This window comes from Carcharodon carcharias (genome assembly GCF_017639515.1).
Source record: "Carcharodon carcharias isolate sCarCar2 chromosome 39 unlocalized genomic scaffold, sCarCar2.pri SUPER_39_unloc_15, whole genome shotgun sequence".
Classification (NCBI taxonomy): Eukaryota; Metazoa; Chordata; class Chondrichthyes; order Lamniformes; family Lamnidae; genus Carcharodon; species Carcharodon carcharias.
Window position 1 is genome coordinate 238,662 of NW_024470820.1, and position 18,313 is coordinate 256,974.

Below are 18,313 nucleotides of genomic sequence, written 5' to 3' on the forward strand. Positions count from 1 at the left end.
TGTCTAACCCCGTGCTGTACCTGTCCTGGGAGTGTTTGATGGGGACGGTGTAGAGGGAGATTTACTCTGTATCTAACCCCGTGCTGTACCTGTCCTGGGAGTGTTTGATGGGGACGGTGTAGAGGGAGCTTTACTCTGTATCTAACCCCGTGCTGTACCTGTCCTGGGAGTGTTTGATGGGGACAGTGTAGAGTGAGTTTTACTCTGTATCTAACCCCGTGCTGTACCTGTCCTGGGAGTGTTTGATGGGGACAGTGTAGAGTGAGTTTTACTCTGTATCTAACCCCGTGCTGTACCTGTCCTGGGAGTGTTTGATGGGGACAGTGTAGAGGGAGATTTACTCTGTATCTAACCCCGTGCTGTACCTGTCCTGGGAGTGTTTGATGGGGACAGTGTAGAGGGAGATTTACTCTGTATCTAACCCCGTGCTGTACCTGCCCTGGGAGTGTTTGATGGGGACAGTGTAGAGGGAGATTTACTCTGTATCTAACCCCGTGCTGTACCTGCCCTGGGAGTGTTTGATGGGGACAGTGTAGAGGGAGATTTACTCTGTATCTAACCCCGTGCTGTACCTGTCCTGGGAGTGTTTGATGGGGACAGTGTAGAGGGAGATTTACTCTGTATCTAACCCCGTGCTGTACCTGCCCTGGGAGTGTTTGATGGGGACGGTGTAGAGGGAGATTTACTCTGTATCTAACCCCGTGCTGTACCTGTCCTGGGAGTGTTTGATGGAGACAGTATAGAGGGAGCTTTACTCTGTATCTAACCCTGTGCTGTACCTGTCCTGGGAGTGTTTGATGGGGACAGTTTAGAGCGAGATTTACTCTGTATCTAACACCGTGCTGTACCTGTCCTGGGAGTGTTTGATGGGGACAGTGTAGAGGCAGATTTACTCTGTATCTAACCCCGTGCTGTACCTGTCCTGGGAGTGTTTGATGGGGACAGTGTAGAGGGAGATTTACTCTGTATCTAACCCCGTGCTGTACCTGTCCTGGGAGTGTTTGATGGAGACAGTGTAGAGGCAGATTTACTCTGTATCTAACCCCGTGCTGTACCTGTCCTGGGAGTGTTTGATGGGGACAGTATAGAGGGAGATTTACTCTGTATCTAACTCCGTGCTGTACCTGTCCTGGGAGTGTTTGATGGGGATGGTGTAGAGGGAGATTTACTCTGTATCTAACCCCATGCTGTACCTGTCCTGGGAGGGTTTGATGGGGACAAAAGAGACGGAGCTTTACTCTATATCTAATCCCGTGCTGTACCTGTCCTTATTGTGTTTGATGGGGACAGTGTAGAGGAAGCTTGACTCTCTATCTAACCCTGTGCTGTACCTGTCCTGGGAGTGTTTGATGGGGACAGTGTAGAGGGAGATTTACTCTGTATCTAACCCCGTGCTGTACCTGTCCTGGGAGTGTTTGATGGGGACAGTGTAGAGGGAGATTTACTCTGTATCTAACCCCGTGCTGTACCTGTCCTGGGAGTGTTTGATGGGGACAGTGTAGAGGGAGATTTACTCTGTATCTAACCCCGTGCTGTACCTGTCCTGGGAGTGTTTGATGGAGACAGTGTAGAGGGAGATTTACTCTGTATCTAACCCCGTGCTGTACCTGTCCTGGGAGTGTTTGATGGAGACAGTATAGAGGGAGCTTTACTCTGTATCTAACCCTGTGCTGTACCTGTCCTGGGAGTGTTTGATGGGGACAGTTTAGAGCGAGATTCACTCTGTATCTAACACCGTGCTGTACCTGTCCTGGGAGTGTTTGATGGGGACAGTGTAGAGGCAGATTTACTCTGTATCTAACCCCGTGCTGTACCTGTCCTGGGAGTGTTTGATGGGGACAGTGTAGAGGGAGATTTACTCTGTATCTAACCCCGTGCTGTACCTGTCCTGGGAGTGTTTGATGGAGACAGTGTAGAGGCAGATTTACTCTGTATCTAACCCCGTGCTGTACCTGTCCTGGGAGTGTTTGATGGGGACAGTGTAGAGGGAGATTTACTCTGTATCTAACCCCGTGCTGTACCTGTCCTGGGAGTGTTTGATGGGGACGGTGTAGGGGGAGCTTTACTCTGTATCTAACCCCGTTCTGACCTGTCCTGGGAGTGTTTGATGGGGACAGTGTAGAGGGAGATTTACTCTGTATCTAACCCCGTGCTGTACCTGTCCTGGGAGTGTTTGATGGAGACAGTGTAGAGGGAGATTTACTCTGTATCTAACCCCGTGCTGTACCTGTCCTGGGAGTGTTTGATGGGGACAGTGTAGAGGGAGATTTACTCTGTATCTAACCCCGTGCTGTACCTGTCCTGGGAGTGTTTGATGGGGACAGTGTAGAGGGAGATTTACTCTGTATCTAACCCCGTGCTGTACCTGTCCTGGGAGTGTTTGATGGGGACAGTGTAGAGGGAGCTTTACTCTGTATCTAACACCGTGCTGTACCTGTCCTGGGAGTGTTTGATGGGGACAGTGTAGAGGTAGATTTACTCTGTATCTAACCCCGTGCTGTACCTGTCCTGGGAGTGTTTGATGGAGACTGTATAGGGGAGCTTTACTCTGTTTCTAACCCCGTGCTGTACCTGTCCTGGGAGTGTTTGATGGGGACAGTGTAGAGGGAGATTTACTCTGTATCTAACCCCGTGCTGTACCTGTCCTGGGAGTGTTTGATGGGGACAGTGTAGAGGGAGATTTACTCTGTATCTAACCCCGTGCTGTACCTGTCCTGGGAGTGTTTGATGGGGACAGTGTAGAGGGAGCTTTACTCTGTATCTAACACCGTGCTGTACCTGTCCTGGGAGTGTTTGATGGGGACAGTGTAGAGGTAGATTTACTCTGTATCTAACCCCGTGCTGTACCTGTCCTGGGAGTGTTTGATGGGGACTGTATAGGGGGAGCTTTACTCTGTTTCTAACCCCGTGCTGTACCTGTCCTGGGAGTGTTTGATGGGGACAGTTTAGAGGGAGATTTACTCTTTATCTAAACCCGTGCTGTAGCTGTCCTGGGAGTGTTTGTTGGGGACAGTGTAGAGGGAGATTTACTCTGTATCTAACCCCGTGCTGTACCTGTCCTGGGAGTGTTTGATGGGGACAGTGTAGAGGGAGATTTACTCTGTATCTAACCCCGTGCTGTACCTGTCCTGGGAGTGTTTGATGGGGACAGTGTAGAGGAAGCTTTACTCTGTATCTAACCCCGTGCTGTACCTGTCCTGGGAGGGTTTGATGGGGACAGAAGAGACGGAGCTTTACTCTATATCTAACGCTGTGCTGTACCTGTCCTTATTGTGTTTGATGGGGACAGTGTAGAGGAAGCTTGACTCTCTATCTAACCCCGTGCTGTACCTGTCCTTGGAGTGTTTGATGGGGACAGTGTAGAGGAAGCTTGACTCTCTATCTAACCCCGTGCTGTACCTGTCCTGGGAGTGTTTGATGGGGACAGTGTAGAGGGTGATTTACTCTGTATCTAACCCCGTGCTGTACCTGTCCTGGGAGTGTTTGATGGGGACAGTGTAGAGGGAGATTTACTCTGTATCTAACTCCGTGCTGTACCTGTCCTGGGAGTGTTTGATGGGGACAGTGTAGAGGGAGATTTACTCTGTATCTAACCCCGTGCTGTACCTGTCCTGGGAGTGTTTGATGGGGACAGTGTAGAGGAAGCTTTACTCTGTATCTAACCCCGTGCTGTACCTGTCCTGGGAGTGTTTGATGGGGACAGTGTCGAGGGAGCCTTACTCTGTATCTTACCCCGTGCTGTACCTGTCCTGGGAGTGTTTGATGGGGACAGTTTAGAGCGAGATTTACTCTATTCATATCCCTGTGGTGTAGCTGTCCACAGAGTCTTTGTGGGAGTCAGTGTAGAGGGAGATTTACTCTGTATCTAACCCCGTGCTGTACCTGTCCTGGGAGGGTTTGATGGGGACTGTGTAGAGGGAGATTTACTCTGTATCTAACCCCGTGCTGTACCTGTCCTGGGAGTGTTTGATGGGGACAGTTTAGAGCGAGATTTACTCTGTATCTAACACCGTGCTGTACCTGTCCTGGGAGTGTTTGATGGGGACAGTGTAGAGGCAGATTTACTCTGTATCTAACCCCGTGCTGTACCTGTCCTGGGAGTGTTTGATGGGGACAGTGTAGAGGGAGATTTACTCTGTATCTAACCCCGTGCTGTACCTGTCCTGGGAGTGTTTGATGGAGACAGTGTAGAGGCAGATTTACTCTGTATCTAACCCCGTGCTGTACCTGTCCTGGGAGTGTTTGATGGGGACAGTGTAGAGGGAGATTTACTCTGTATCTAACCCCGTGCTGTACCTGTCCTGGGAGTGTTTGATGGAGACAGGTGTAGGGGGAGCTTTACTCTGTATCTAACCCCGTTCTGACCTGTCCTGGGAGTGTTTGATGGGGACAGTGTAGAGGGAGATTTACTCTGTATCTAACCCCGTGCTGTACCTGTCCTGGGAGTGTTTGATGGAGACAGTGTAGAGGGAGATTTACTCTGTATCTAACCCCGTGCTGTACCTGTCCTGGGAGTGTTTGATGGGGACAGTGTAGAGGGAGATTTACTCTGTATCTAACCCCGTGCTGTACCTGTCCTGGGAGTGTTTGATGGGGACAGTGTAGAGGTAGATTTACTCTGTATCTAACCCCGTGCTGTACCTGTCCTGGGAGTGTTTGATGGGGACTGTATAGGGGGAGCTTTACTCTGTTTCTAACCCCGTGCTGTACCTGTCCTGGGAGTGTTTGATGGGGACAGTGTAGAGGGAGATTTACTCTGTATCTAACCCCGTGCTGTACCTGTCCTGGGAGTGTTTGATGGGGACAGTGTAGAGGAAGCTTGACTCTCTATCTAACCCTGTGCTGTACCTGTCCTGGGAGTGTTTGATGGGGACAGTGTAGAGGGAGATTGACTCTGTATCTAACCCCGTGCTGTACCTGTCCTGGGAGTGTTTGATGGGGACAGTGTAGAGGGTGATTTACTCTGTATCTAACCCCGTGCTGTACCTGTCCTGGGAGTGTTTGATGGGGACAGTGTAGAGGGAGATTTACTCTGTATCTAACTCCGTGCTGTACCTGTCCTGGGAGTGTTTGATGGGGACAGTGTAGAGGGAGATTTACTCTGTATCTAACCCCGTGCTGTACCTGTCCTGGGAGTGTTTGATGGGGACAGTGTAGAGGAAGCTTTACTCTGTATCTAACCCCGTGCTGTACCTGTCCTGGGAGGGTTTGATGGGGACAGAAGAGACGGAGCTTTACTCTATATCTAACGCTGTGCTGTACCTGTCCTTATTGTGTTTGATGGGGACAGTGTAGAGGAAGCTTGACTCTCTATCTAACCCTGTGCTGTACATTTCCTGGGAGTGTTTGATGGGGACCGTATAGGGGGAGCTTTACTCTGTATCTAACACCGTGTTGTACCTGTCCTGGGAGTGTTTGATGGTGACAGTGTAGAGGAAGCTTTACTCTGTATCTAACCCCGTGCTGTACCTGTCCTGGGAGTGTTTGATGGGGACAGTGTCGAGGGAGCCTTACTCTGTATCTTACCCCGTGCTGTACCTGTCCTGGGAGTGTTTGATGGGGACAGTTTAGAGCGAGATTTACTCTATTCATATCCCTGTGGTGTAGCTGTCCACAGAGTCTTTGTGGGAGTCAGTGTAGAGGGAGATTTACTCTGTATCTAACCCCGTGCTGTACCTGTCCTGGGAGTGTTTGATGGGGACTGTGTAGAGGGAGATTTACTCTGTATCTAACCCCGTGCTGTACCTGTCCTGGGAGTGTTTGATGGGGACAGTGTAGAGGGAGATTTACTCTGTATCTAACCCCGTGCTGTACCTGTCCTGGGAGTGTTTGATGGGGACGGTGTAGAGGGAGCTTTACTCTGTATCTAACCCCGTGCTGTACCTGTCCTGGGAGTGTTTGACGGGGACAGTGTTGCGGGGCTAATTCTGGATGCTGCTAGATGGGACGGTGTTTGTGATGATGACCTAACACTGGGCAGCAGCTTCTCCCCCTGTGGTGTGTTTGATGAAGGCGCAGTTGGACACTTTGGGGAACAGATGGATAGACCCTACGACATTCAGAAGCGCTTGTGGGACAGGAATTTTTGTGTCAGGCTGCAGTGCCTCTCTTCCGAGAGCATGCCAATGGGATCTCACTGTGCACCTGAAATGGAGCCAACCCTCATGGGGATGATCTTTCAGGGAGCGAGAGATCCCCATAAAACGGGCACGATAATTGTCATGTCAGAGTGAGTGAGAGTGAGAGATTCATAGACAGAACCAGGGGCAGACATAAAGACAGATAGTGGGACGGGGTAGAGGGCAAGAGAGAGAGAGAGAGAGAGAGAGAGATCAGGTGAGCAGTTTGGGTCCATTGGGATTGTGTACAGTGGGAGTGAATGGGAAGGGGTTTGGGATTGGGATTGTGTACAGTGGGAGTGAAGGGGAAGGGGTTTGGGATTGGGATTGTGTACAGTGGGAGTGAACAGGAAGGGGTTTGGGTCCATTGGGATTGTGTACAGTGGGAGTGAATGGGAAGGGGTTTGGGATTGGGATTGTGTACAGTGGGAGTGAACGGGAAGGGGTTTGTGTCCATTGGGATTGTGTACAGTGGGAGTGAACGGGAAGGGGTTTGGGATTGGGATTGTGTACAGTGGGAGTGAACGGGAAGGGGTTTGGGATTGGGATTGTGTACAGAGGGAGTGAACGGGAAAGGGATTGGGATTGGGATTGTGTACAGAGGGGGTGAACGGGAAAGGGATTGGGATTGGGATTGTGTAAAGTGGGAGTGAACGGGAAGGGGATTGGGATTGGGATTGTGTACAGAGGGGGTGAACGGGAAAGGGATTGGGATTGGGATTGTGTAAAGTGGGAGTGAACGGGAAGGGGTTTGGGTCCATTGGGATTGTGTACAGTGGGAGTGAACGGGAATGGGTTTGGGTCCATTGGGATTGTGTACAGTGGGAGTGAACGGGAAGGGGTTTGGGTCCATTGGGATTGTGTACAGTGGGAGTGAACGGGAAGGGGTTTGGGTCCATTGGGATTGTGTACAGTGGGAGTGAACGGGAAGGGGTTTGGGATTGAGATTGTGTACAGTGGGAGTGAACGGGAAGGGGTTTGGGCCCATTGGGATTGTGTACAGTGGGAGTGAACGGGAAGGGGTTTGGGTCCATTGGGATTGTGTACAGTGGGAGTGAATGGGAAGGGGTTTGGGATTGGGATTGTGTACAGTGGGAGTGAACGGGAAGGGGTTTGGGTCCTTTGGGATTGTGTACAGTGGGAGTGAACGGGAAGGGGTTTGGGTCCATTGGGATTGTGTACAGTGGGAGTGAATGGGAAGGGGTTTGGGCCCATTGGGATTGTGTATAGTGGGAGTGAATGGGAAGGGGTTTGGGATTGGGATTGTGTACAGTGGGAGTGAACGGGAAAGGGATTGGGATTGGGATTGTGTAAAGTGGGAGTGAACGGGAAGGGGTTCGGGTCCATTGGGATTGTGTACAGTGGGTGTGAACGGGAAGGGGTTCGGGTCCATTGGGATTGTGTACAGTGGGTGTGAATGGGAAGGGGTTTGGGATTGGGATTGTGTACAGTGGGAGTGAACGGAAATGGGTTTGGGTACATTGGGATTGTGTATAGTGGGAGTGAAGGGGAAGGGGTTTGGTTCCATTGGGACTGTGTACAGTGGGAGTGAACAGGAAGGGGTTTGGGTCCATTGGGATTGTGTACAGTGGGAGTGAAAGGGAAGGGGTTTGGGTCCATTGGGATTGTGTACAGTGGGAGTGAACGGGAAGGGGTTTGGGATTGGGATTGTGTACAGTGGGTGTGAACGGGAAGGGGTTTGGGATTGGAATTGTGTACAGTGGGAGTGAATGGGAAGGGGTTTGGGATTGGGATTGTGTACCATGGGAGTGAATGGGAAGGGGTTTGGGTCCATTGGGATTGTGTACAGTGAGAGTGAATGGGAAGGGGTTTGGGATTGAGATTGTGTACAGTGGGAGTGAATGGGAAGGGGTTTGGGATTGGGATTGTGTACAGTGGGAGTGAACGGGAAGGGGTTTGGGGCCATTGGGATTGTGTACAGTGGGAGTGAACGGGAAGGGGTTTGGGTCCATTGGGATTGTGTACAGTGGGAGTGAACGGAAATGGGTTTGGGTCCATTGGGATTGTGTACAGTGGGAGTGAACAGGAAGGGGTTTGGTTCCATTTGGATTGTGTACAGTGGGAGTGAAAGGGAAGGGGTTTGGGTCCATTGGGATTGTGTACTGAGGGAGTGAACGGGAATGGGTTTGGGTCCATTGGGATTGTGTACAGTGGGAGTGAACGGGAAGGGGTTTGGGTCCATTGGGATTGTGTACAGTGGGAGTGAACGGGAAGGGGTTTGGGATTGGGATTGTGTACAGTGGGTGTGAACGGGAAGGGGTTTGGGATTGGAATTGTGTACAGTGGGAGTGAACGGGAAGGAGTTTGGGATTGGGATTGTGTACCATGGGAGTGAATGGGAAGGGGTTTGGGTCCATTGGGATTGTGTACAGTGAGAGTGAATGGGAAGGGGTTTGGGTCCGTTGGGATTGTGTACAGTGGGAGTGAACAGGAAGGGGATTGGGATTGTGTACAGTAGGAGTGAATGGGAAGGGGTTTGGGTCCATTGGGATTGTGTACAGTAGGAGTGAATGGGAAGGGGTTTGGGTCCGTTGGGATTGTGTACAGTGGGAGTGAACAGGAAGGGGATTGGGATTGGGATTGTGTACAGTAGGAGTGAAAGGGAAGAGGTTTGGATCCATTGGGAATGTGTACAGTGAGAGTGAATGGGAAGGGGTTTGGGTCCATTGGGATTGTGTACAGTGGGAGTGAACAGGAAGGGGATTGGGATTGGGATTGTGTACAGTAGGAGTGAATGGGAAGGGGTTTGGGTCCATTGGGATTGTGTACAGTGGGAGTGAACGGGAAGGGGTTTGGGATTTTTATTGTGTACAGTGGGAGTCAACGGGAAGGGGTTTGGGTCCATTGGTATTGTGTACAGTGGGAGTGAACGGGAAGGGGTTTGGGTCCATTGGGATTGTGTACAGTAGGAGTGAACGGGAAGGGGTTTGGGACTGGGATTGTGTACAGTGGGAGTGAACGGGAAGGGGTTAATTTTGATTGGGATGGTCGCCTGGGATTTACTTAGTTGATTCAATGAGTGGGTGGATTCATTGTCTCCTGTTATTGACTGGTTCTAGACTGGGGATCCAATGTTAGGATCAGACTGGCTGCCAATCAGAAGTCTTGCTTCTTCTGATGGAAGATCACACAACCCTGTGCGGACACTTGGATCAGCTCGAATCTATGAAGCGAACCAGATCTAAGTGACACTAATTGTCGGTGTTGTTTCACATGGGCCCAGAGACCATTACCGACCCTGACATCTCAAACACTGAAAGCATATTCAGGGGATTCGGAGAATATGGCCAACGAGGCCAAGGGTGGCATGTCTTCTCCCGAGTTACCTACAGACGCTGGAAGGGCCTGTCAACTCCCTCAAGCAACAAGGTGGACATTTCCAAGACATATCTACTCTAGGATTTGAGCTCCATAATCCAGGCCGACACTCCCCCCGGTGCCAGTACTGAGGGAGTGCTGCACTGTCGGAGGGAGATGTATATACTCTAGGATTTGAGCCCCATAATCCAGGCCGACACTCCCCCCGGTGCCAGTACTGAGGGAGTGCTGCACTGTCGGAGGGAGATGTATATACTCTCAGGTCGATGGAGTTGGGGTGGGCAGGCTCCTCACTGTCCCGGGGCCCCGTGAGATGAAAGGCAAGTTCGGTTTCCAAATTGGGTTTCTCTTCCAGTGACACCAGCGTTTGGGTCACTTCGACTGAGAGCGGATTTCTCGAACTCCGTTCCCCAGGGGGATTCAAACTCTCCAAACCACTCTTGCTGTTCCATCGTCCCCTTCCACGACTTAACTCAGACCATCTCGTTCTCCATCCCTCAGGTGAATTCGCGAGAGCAACATCGCACGATGACTGGTGGTCTTACAAAGAGGCTGTAGGAGGAGGTTTCGTGCCAAGTATGTGAAAGGAACATCTCACTTCCAAGCTTTACTTTGTATTTGACCCCGTGCTGTACCTGTCCTGGGAGTGTTTGATGGTGACAGTGTAGAGTGAGCTTTACTCTGTATGTAACCCCGTGCTGTACCTGTCCTGGGAGTGTTTGATGGTGACAGTGTAGAGTGAGCTTTACTCTGTATCTAACCCCGTGCGGTACCTGTCCTGGTTGTGTTTGATGGGGACAGTGTAGAGGAAGCTTTACTCTGTATCTAACCCCGTGCTGTACCTGTCCTGGGAGTGTTTGATGGGGACAGTGTAGAGGGAGATTTACTCTGTATCTAACCCCGTGCTGTATCTGTCCTGGGAGTGTTTGATGGGGATGGTGTAGAGGGAGCTTTACTCTGTATCTAACCCCGTGCTGTACCTGTCCTGGGAGTGTTTGATGGGGACAGTGTAGAGGGAGATTTACTCTGTATCTAACCCCGTGCTGTACCTGTCCTGGGAGTGTTTGATGTGGACAGTGTGGAGGGAGATTTACTCTGTATCTAACCCCGTGCTGTACCTGTCCTGGGAGTGTTTGATGGGGACAGTGTAGAGGGAGATTTACTCTTTATCTAACCCCGTGCTGTACCTGTCCTGGGAGTGTTTGATGGGGACGGTGTAGAGGGAGATTTACTCTTTATCTAACCCCGTGCTGTACCTGTCCTGGGAGTGTTTGATGGGGACAGTGTAGAGGGAGATTTACTCTGTATCTAACCCCGTGCTGTACCTGTCCTGGGAGTGTTTGATGGGGACGGTGTAGAGGGAGATTTACTCTGTATCTAACCCCGTGCTGTAACTGCTCCCTCTTCTCCCTGTCCGCAGGTCCTCCTTTCTGGGGTCTGGTTAACACAGCATGGAGGATGTGCTCTATTGGAAAGAGACAGTCACCCCTTGATGTCAATGCGAGTTCTGTCATATTCGACCCTTTCCTCAAACCCCTGCGGCTCAGGACTCCTGGCAGGACGGTATTTGCTGGAGAGGGATCTGCAAGATAACCCTGACACTCTGTCCAGGAATCTTGCTACCTAGGACCTGAGTTCAAGACAGAGTGAGAGAGAGATGTAGAAAGAGATGTAGAGAGAGATGTAGAGAGAGATGGAGAAAGAGAGAGAGACAGAGATAGAGAGAGAGAGAGACAGAGAGAGAGAGAGAGACATAGAGAGAGACAGAGACAAAGAGAGAGAGACAAAGAGAGAGAGACAAAGAGAGAGACAAAGAGACAAAGAGACAGAGACAGAGAGACAGAGACAAAGAGAGACAGAGAGAGAGAGAGACAGAGGCAGAGAGACAGAGGGAGTGAGAGACAGAGAGAAAGAGAGAGAAAGAGAGAGACAGAGAGAGAGACAGATACAGAGGGAGAGAGAGACAGAAAGAGATGGAGAGAAGGAGAAACAGAGAGAGAGACAGAGAGCGAGAGACAGAGGAAGAGAGAGAAGGACAGAGAGAGGGAGACAGAGAGAGACAGAGAGAGAGAGACAGAGAGAAAGACAGAGAGAGGGACAGAGAGAGAGGGACAGAGAGAGAGGGACATAAAGAGAGACAGAGACAGAGACAGAGAGACAGAGAAAGAGAGAGAGAGACAGAGACATTGAGAAAGAGAGATGGAGAGAAGGAGAAACAGAGTGAGAGACAGAGGGAGAGAGAGACATAGACAGAGACAGAGGGAGAGAAGGACAGAGAGAGAGAGAAAGAGAGAGAGAGAAAGAGAGAGACAGAGAGAGCAGAAACCTTGATTAAAGGCAGATTCTCTCCGTCTTTGGTGCCTATCAAGAGCTTGAGTCACTAACCCATGTTTATACACTCACTCCCCCCCCACCTCTCTCTCTCTCACTCGTTCTCAATCTCTCTGTCTCCCCCTCATTCTCTCTTCCCTCTTTCTCTCTCTCTCTCTCTACCTCTATCTGTCTCCTGCTCTTTCTCTCTGTCTCTCTCACTCTTTCTCCCCTTCCCTCTCTCATTTTCTCCCTGACTCTCTCACAAGCACTCACACACACACACACATTCACTCACACACACACACATTCACTCTCACACACACACACACACACATTCACACTCACTCTCACACACACACACACTCATACTCTCACAAACAATCCCTCACACACACACATTCACACTCACACACACACACACATTCACACACACATATTCACACATTCACACTCACACTCACATACACATTCACACTCACACACACACATTCACACACATATACATTCACACACATACACATTCACACTCACATACACATTCACACACACACACACACATTCACACACACATTCACACTCACACACACATTCACACACACACACACACACACACATTCACACACACACATTCACACTCACACACATTCTCACACACACTCACACTCTCACAAACAATCCCTCACACACACACATTCACACTCACACACACATTCACACACACACATTCACACTCACACACACATTCACACTCACTCTCACACACACACACATTCTCACACACACACACACTCTCAGAAACAATCCCTCACACACACACATTCACACTCACACACACATTCTCACACACACACACATTCACACTCTCACAAACAATCCCTCACACACACATATTCACACTCACACACACATTCACACTCACACACACACACATTCACACACACACACATTCACACTCACTCTCTCACACACACATTCACACTCACACACACACACATTCACACACACACATTCACACTCACTCTCTCACACACACATTCTCACACACACACACTCACACTCTCACATACAATCCCTCACACACACACATTCACACTCACACACACATTCACACTCTCTCACACACATTCTCACACACACACACACATTCGCACACTCACACTCTCACAAACAATCTCTCACACACATTTACACACACACATTCACACTCACACACACTCATACTCTCACAAACAATCCCTCACACACACACATTCACACTCACACATACACACGCACACTCTCACAAACAATCCCTCACACACACACATTCACACTCACACATACACACGCACACTCTCACAAACAATCCCTCACACACACACATTCACACTCACACATACACACGCACACTCTCACAAACAATCCCTCACACACATACATTCTCTCACACACACACTCACACTCTCACAAACAATCCCTCACACACACACATTCACACTCACACACACATTCACACTCACTCTCTCAGACACACACCCTCACAAACAATCCCTCACACACACACATTCACACTCACACACACATTCACACTCACTCTCACACACACAGTCACCTTGATTTGTGAATTGTGCTGCAGGTTCTGGGCACTGTTTGAGAGCTGGTAGCAGATTGTACACCACAAGGTGTGTCTCACTCTGCCCACTCAACATCCATGTGTCAATCTGACCTCTCTCTCCAACTCTCTCTCTCTCTCTCCATCTCTGTCTTTCATTCCCCCTCTCTATCTCTGTTTTTCTTTCTCTCTGTCTCTCTCCCTTATACGAAGTTACAAATTAGAAATAGGAGAGGGCCATTCAGCCCCTCGAGCCTGCTACCCCCCATTCGATAAGATGGTGTCTGATCCGATTGTGGTCTCAGCTCCACTCTCCTGTCTGTCCTCCCACCCGCACCATAACCCTCGCCTCCCCCCACCCCATGTCAATCAGAAACCTGTCTAACGCAACCTCGAATATATTCAACGTCCCGGCCCCCACTGCTCTCTGGGTGGGGGGGGTGGTGGGGAGAGAATTCCACAGACTGACCACCCTCGGAGAGAAGAAATTCCTCCTCGTCTCCGTCTTCAACTGGAGACCCCCTCGTTCTGAAACTGTGTCTCCCTCCCTCCCACCCCACCTCGTTCTAGATACCCCCCACGAGGGGGGGTAAACATCCCCTCAGCCTCCACCCTCCCCTCCCCTCAGGATACGATCTGTGTCAATAAGATCACCTCTCATTCTTCTAAACTCCAATGGGGACAGGGCCCGACCTGCTCAACCTTTCCCCCATCAGACAAACCCCCTTCATCCCGGGAATAACCATCTCCACATTCTCTCTCTCTCTCTCTGTCTCTCTGTCTCTCTGTCTCTGTCTCTCTCTCTCTCTGTCTCTCTCTCACTCTCTCTCTGTCTCTCTCTCTGTCTCTCTCTCTCTGTCTCTGTCTCTCTCTCTCTCTCTCTGTCTCTCTCTCTCTGTCTGTCTCTCTGTCTCTCTCTCTGTCGCTGTCTCTCTGTCTCTCTTTCTCTCTGTCTCCCTGTCTACTGTCCCTTTCTCTCACTCTATTTCTCTGTCTACATCTCTCCCCTTCTGTCTCTCCCTCTTTCCCCCTCTCTCTATTTCTCTGTCTCTCTCTGACTCACTTTCTCTCTCTCACTCTATCTCTCTGCCTGTCTCTTTTTCTCTCTCTCTCTCTCTCTCTCTGTGTGTATCTCTCTCCGTCTCTCACTGTCTGTCTCTATTTCTCTGCCTCTCTCTCTCTGTGTCACTATATGTCTGTCGCTCTCTCTCTCAGTTGCTATTTCTATCTCTCTCATTCCTTTCTCTCTCTCTGTCTCCTGTCCCTTTCTCTCTCTGTCTCTCTCTACTTCTGTCTCTCCACCTCTCTCTCACTCTGTCTCCCTATTTCTCTACCTCTCTTTCTCTGTCTCTCTCTTACCGTCTTGCTCTCTCTGCATCTCTCTCTCCATCATTGTCTCTGTCTCTCTTTCCTTCTGTCTCTCTATTTCTCTGTCTCTCTCTCTCTTTCTCTCACTCTCTATTACTCGGCCTCTCTCTCACTTTCTCTCTCTGCCTCTCTCCCCCTATTTCTCTCTCTATCTCTGTATTTCTCTGTCTCTCTCTCTCTTTATTTCCCTATCTGTCTCTCTGTCCTTGTCTCTCTCTCTCTCTCTCTCACTCTGTCTATTTCCCTCTCTCTACCTCTCGGTCTCTCTATTCCTGTCTCTGTCTCTGTCTCTCTCCCTCTCCCTCTCTGTCTCTGTCTGTCTCTCTCTCTCCCGCTCTCTGTCTCTATCTCTCCCTCTATCTATTTCTCTCTCTCTCTTTGCCTCCATCCCACTCACTCTAACTCTCCCTCTCTCTCTCAGATCTCTGGCATTATGTATAACACAGGACGCTATGTCTCCCTCCGATTAGAACCAGACCAGTTGGTGAATATATCAGGGGGGCCCCTATCCTACTCTTTCCGGCTGGAGGAGATTCGGATTCACTTTGGGAGCGTCGACACAATCGGTTCAGAGCACCTGATCGATGGATCACCCTTCCCGGCAGAGGTACGAAGACTTGGGCCAGGAAATCCCAACCTGAAAAGGGGAAATCCCTACAAACCACCCAATCACAATCAAAACTAACCCACCTTCCCCCCATCTCCCTCAATCCCCACGTACCCACCTTCACCCCGTCTCCCTCAATCCCCACCTACCCACCTTCTCCCCGTCTCCCTCAATCCCCAACTACCCATCGTCTTCCTCAATCCCCACCTGCCAACCTTCTCCCTCAATCCCCACCTACCCACCTTCACCCCGTCTCCCTCAATCCCCACCTAGCCACCTTCACCCCGTCTCCCTCAATCCCCACCTACCCACCTTCTCCCCGTCTCCCTCAATCCCCACCTACCCACCTCTCACCCCGTCTCCCTCAATCCCCACCTACCCACCTTCTCCCCGTCTCCCTCAATCTCCACCTACCCACCTTCTCCCCGTCTCCCTCAATCCCCACCTACCCACCTTCACCCCGTCTCCCTCAATCCCCACCTACCCACCTTCTCCCCGTCTCCCTCAATCCCCAGCTACCCACCTTCTCCCCGTCTCCCTCAATCCCCCACCTACCCACCTTCACCCCGTCTCCCTCAATCCCCACGTACCCACCTTCTCCCCGTCTCCCTCAATCTCCACCTACCCACCTTCTCCCCGTCTCCCTCAATCCCCACCTACCCACCTTCACCCCGTCTCCCTCAATCCCCACCTACCCACCTTCTCCCCGTCTCCCTCAATCCCCAGCTACCCACCTTCTCCCCGTCTCCCTCAATCCCCCACCTACCCACCTTCACCCCGTCTCCCTCAATCCCCACGTACCCACCTTCTCCCCGTCTCCCTCAATCCCCACCTACCCAGCTTCTCCCCGTCTCCCTCAATCCCCAACTACCCATCGTCTCCCTCAATCCCCACCTGCCCACCTTCTCCCTCAATCCCCACCTACCCACCTTCTCCCCGTCTCCCTCAATCCCCACCTACCCACCTTCTCCCCGTCTCCCTCAATCCCCACCTACCCACCTTCTCCCCGTCTCCCTCAATCCCCACCTACCCAACTTCACCCTGTCTCCATCAATCCCCACCTACCCACCTTCTCCCCGTCACCCTCAATCCCCTCCTACCCAGCTTCTCCCCGTCTCCCTCAATCCCCAACTACCCATCGTCTCCCTCAATCCCCACCTACCCAGCTTCTCCCCGTCTCCCTCAATCCCCAACTACCCATCGTCTCCCTCAATCCCCACCTACCCAGCTTCTCCCCGTCTCCCTTAATCCCCAACTACCCACCTTCTCCCCGTCTCCCTCAATCCCCACCTACCCACCTTCTCCCCGTCTCCCTCAATCCCCACCTACCCACCTGCTCCCCGTCTCCCTCAATCCCCCACCTACCCACCTTCACCCCGTCTCCCTCAATCCCCACGTACCCACCTTCTCCCCGTCTCCCTCAATCCCCACCTACCCACCTTCTCCCCATCTCCCTCAATCCCCACCTACCCACCTTCTCCCCGTCTCCCTCAATCCCCACCTACCCAACTTCACCCTGTCTCCATCAATCCCCACCTACCCACCTTCTCCCCGTCTCCCTCAATCCCCACCTACCCACCTTCTCCCCGTCTCCCTCAATCCCCAACTACCCATCGTCTCCCTCAATCCCCACCTACCCAGCTTCTCCCCGTCTCCCTCAATCCCCAACTACCCATCGTCTCCCTCAATCCCCACCTACCCAGCTTCTCCCCGTCTCCCTCAATCCCCACCTACCCACCTTCTCCCCGTCTCCCTCAATCCCCACCTACCCACCTTCTCCCCGTCTCCCTCAATCCCCACCTACCCACCTTCTCCCCGTCTCCCTCAATCCCCACCTACCCACTTTCTCCCCCCTCCCTCAATCCCCACCTACCCACCTTCTCCCCATCTCCCTCAATCCCCACTTTCTCCTCATATCCCACAAAGTGGGGGTTAATCCCCCTTCCGATAGGGGATCAGGCTGCCCGGTGTTTGAGTGTAAATGGGGGGAGAGGTGGGTGAGAGGGTTAATCCCCCTCCCTCCCTCCGATAGGGGAACAGGGTGCCCTGAGTTATTTAACCTGATGAAATATTGGGGCTTGAGGCTTGATCTCTGTTGAATTAATGATATCTTTTCTAATTCCTTCAGATTCAGTTGATTCACTACAATGTTCACCTTCACAACAACCTGTCTGAAGCCTCACATTCTCCAAATGGGTTAATGATCATATCTTTGTTCGCTAAGGTGAATCTGTGTCTTAAATCTGTTCTTCCAATTCTGTGGCACAATTTTGAATTAGTTCCCATCTTCAGTCCGTCCATCCAGCTCTCTCACCGACCAGATACACATGCTGCTTTATCCAAACCGACACTCGCCCCGGTGCCAGTACTGAGGGAGTGCTGCACTGTCGGAGGGAGATGTATATACTCTAGGATTTGAGTTCCATAATCCAGGCCGACACTCCCCCCGGTGCCAGTACTGAGGGAGTGCTGCACTGTCGGAGGGAGATGTATATACTCTAGGATTTGAGTTCCATAATCCAGGCCGACACTCCCCCCGGTGCCAGTACTGAGGGAGCGCTGCACTGTCAGAGGGTCAGTACTGAGGGAGTGCCGCACTATCTGAGGGTCAGTACTGAGGGAGTGCTGCACTGTCAGAGGGCCAGTACTGAGGGAGGGCTGCACTGTCAGAGGGTCAGTACTGAGGGAGTGCTGCACTGTCAGAGGGTCAGTACTGAGGGAGTGCTGCACTGTCAGAGGGTCAGTACTGAGGGAGTGCTGCACTGTCAGAGGGTCAGTACTGAGGGAGTGCTGCACTGTCAGAGATGTTTTGTTGTGCACTGTACACACCATGTTACTTGATAAGAACGTCTGAAACAGGAGGAGGCCATTCAGCCCCTCTTGAACTTGGTTGCCCACCTTCATTCAACACCATTGCATCCAATCCTCTCCCTCGACCCCCGCCGCTCTGCCGCTCTCTCCCCTCGCTCTCCCCCC

At 51.4% G+C, this 18,313-nt stretch overlaps 1 protein-coding gene across 1 annotated transcript in view; it reads left to right on the plus strand.

The window, feature by feature from the left end:
• LOC121274939 (carbonic anhydrase-related protein 10-like) overlaps positions 1 to 18,313 on the plus strand; it is a 95,464-nt gene that overhangs the window by 69,021 nt on the left and 8,130 nt on the right. Inside the window, exons 2-5 of the mRNA XM_041182312.1 lie at positions 9,814 to 10,034; positions 10,879 to 11,021; positions 15,152 to 15,337; positions 17,466 to 17,561. Of these exons, the coding sequence (XP_041038246.1) occupies positions 9,814 to 10,034; positions 10,879 to 11,021; positions 15,152 to 15,337; positions 17,466 to 17,561 (646 nt within the window). The remainder of the gene's footprint in view (positions 1 to 9,813; positions 10,035 to 10,878; positions 11,022 to 15,151; positions 15,338 to 17,465; positions 17,562 to 18,313) is intronic.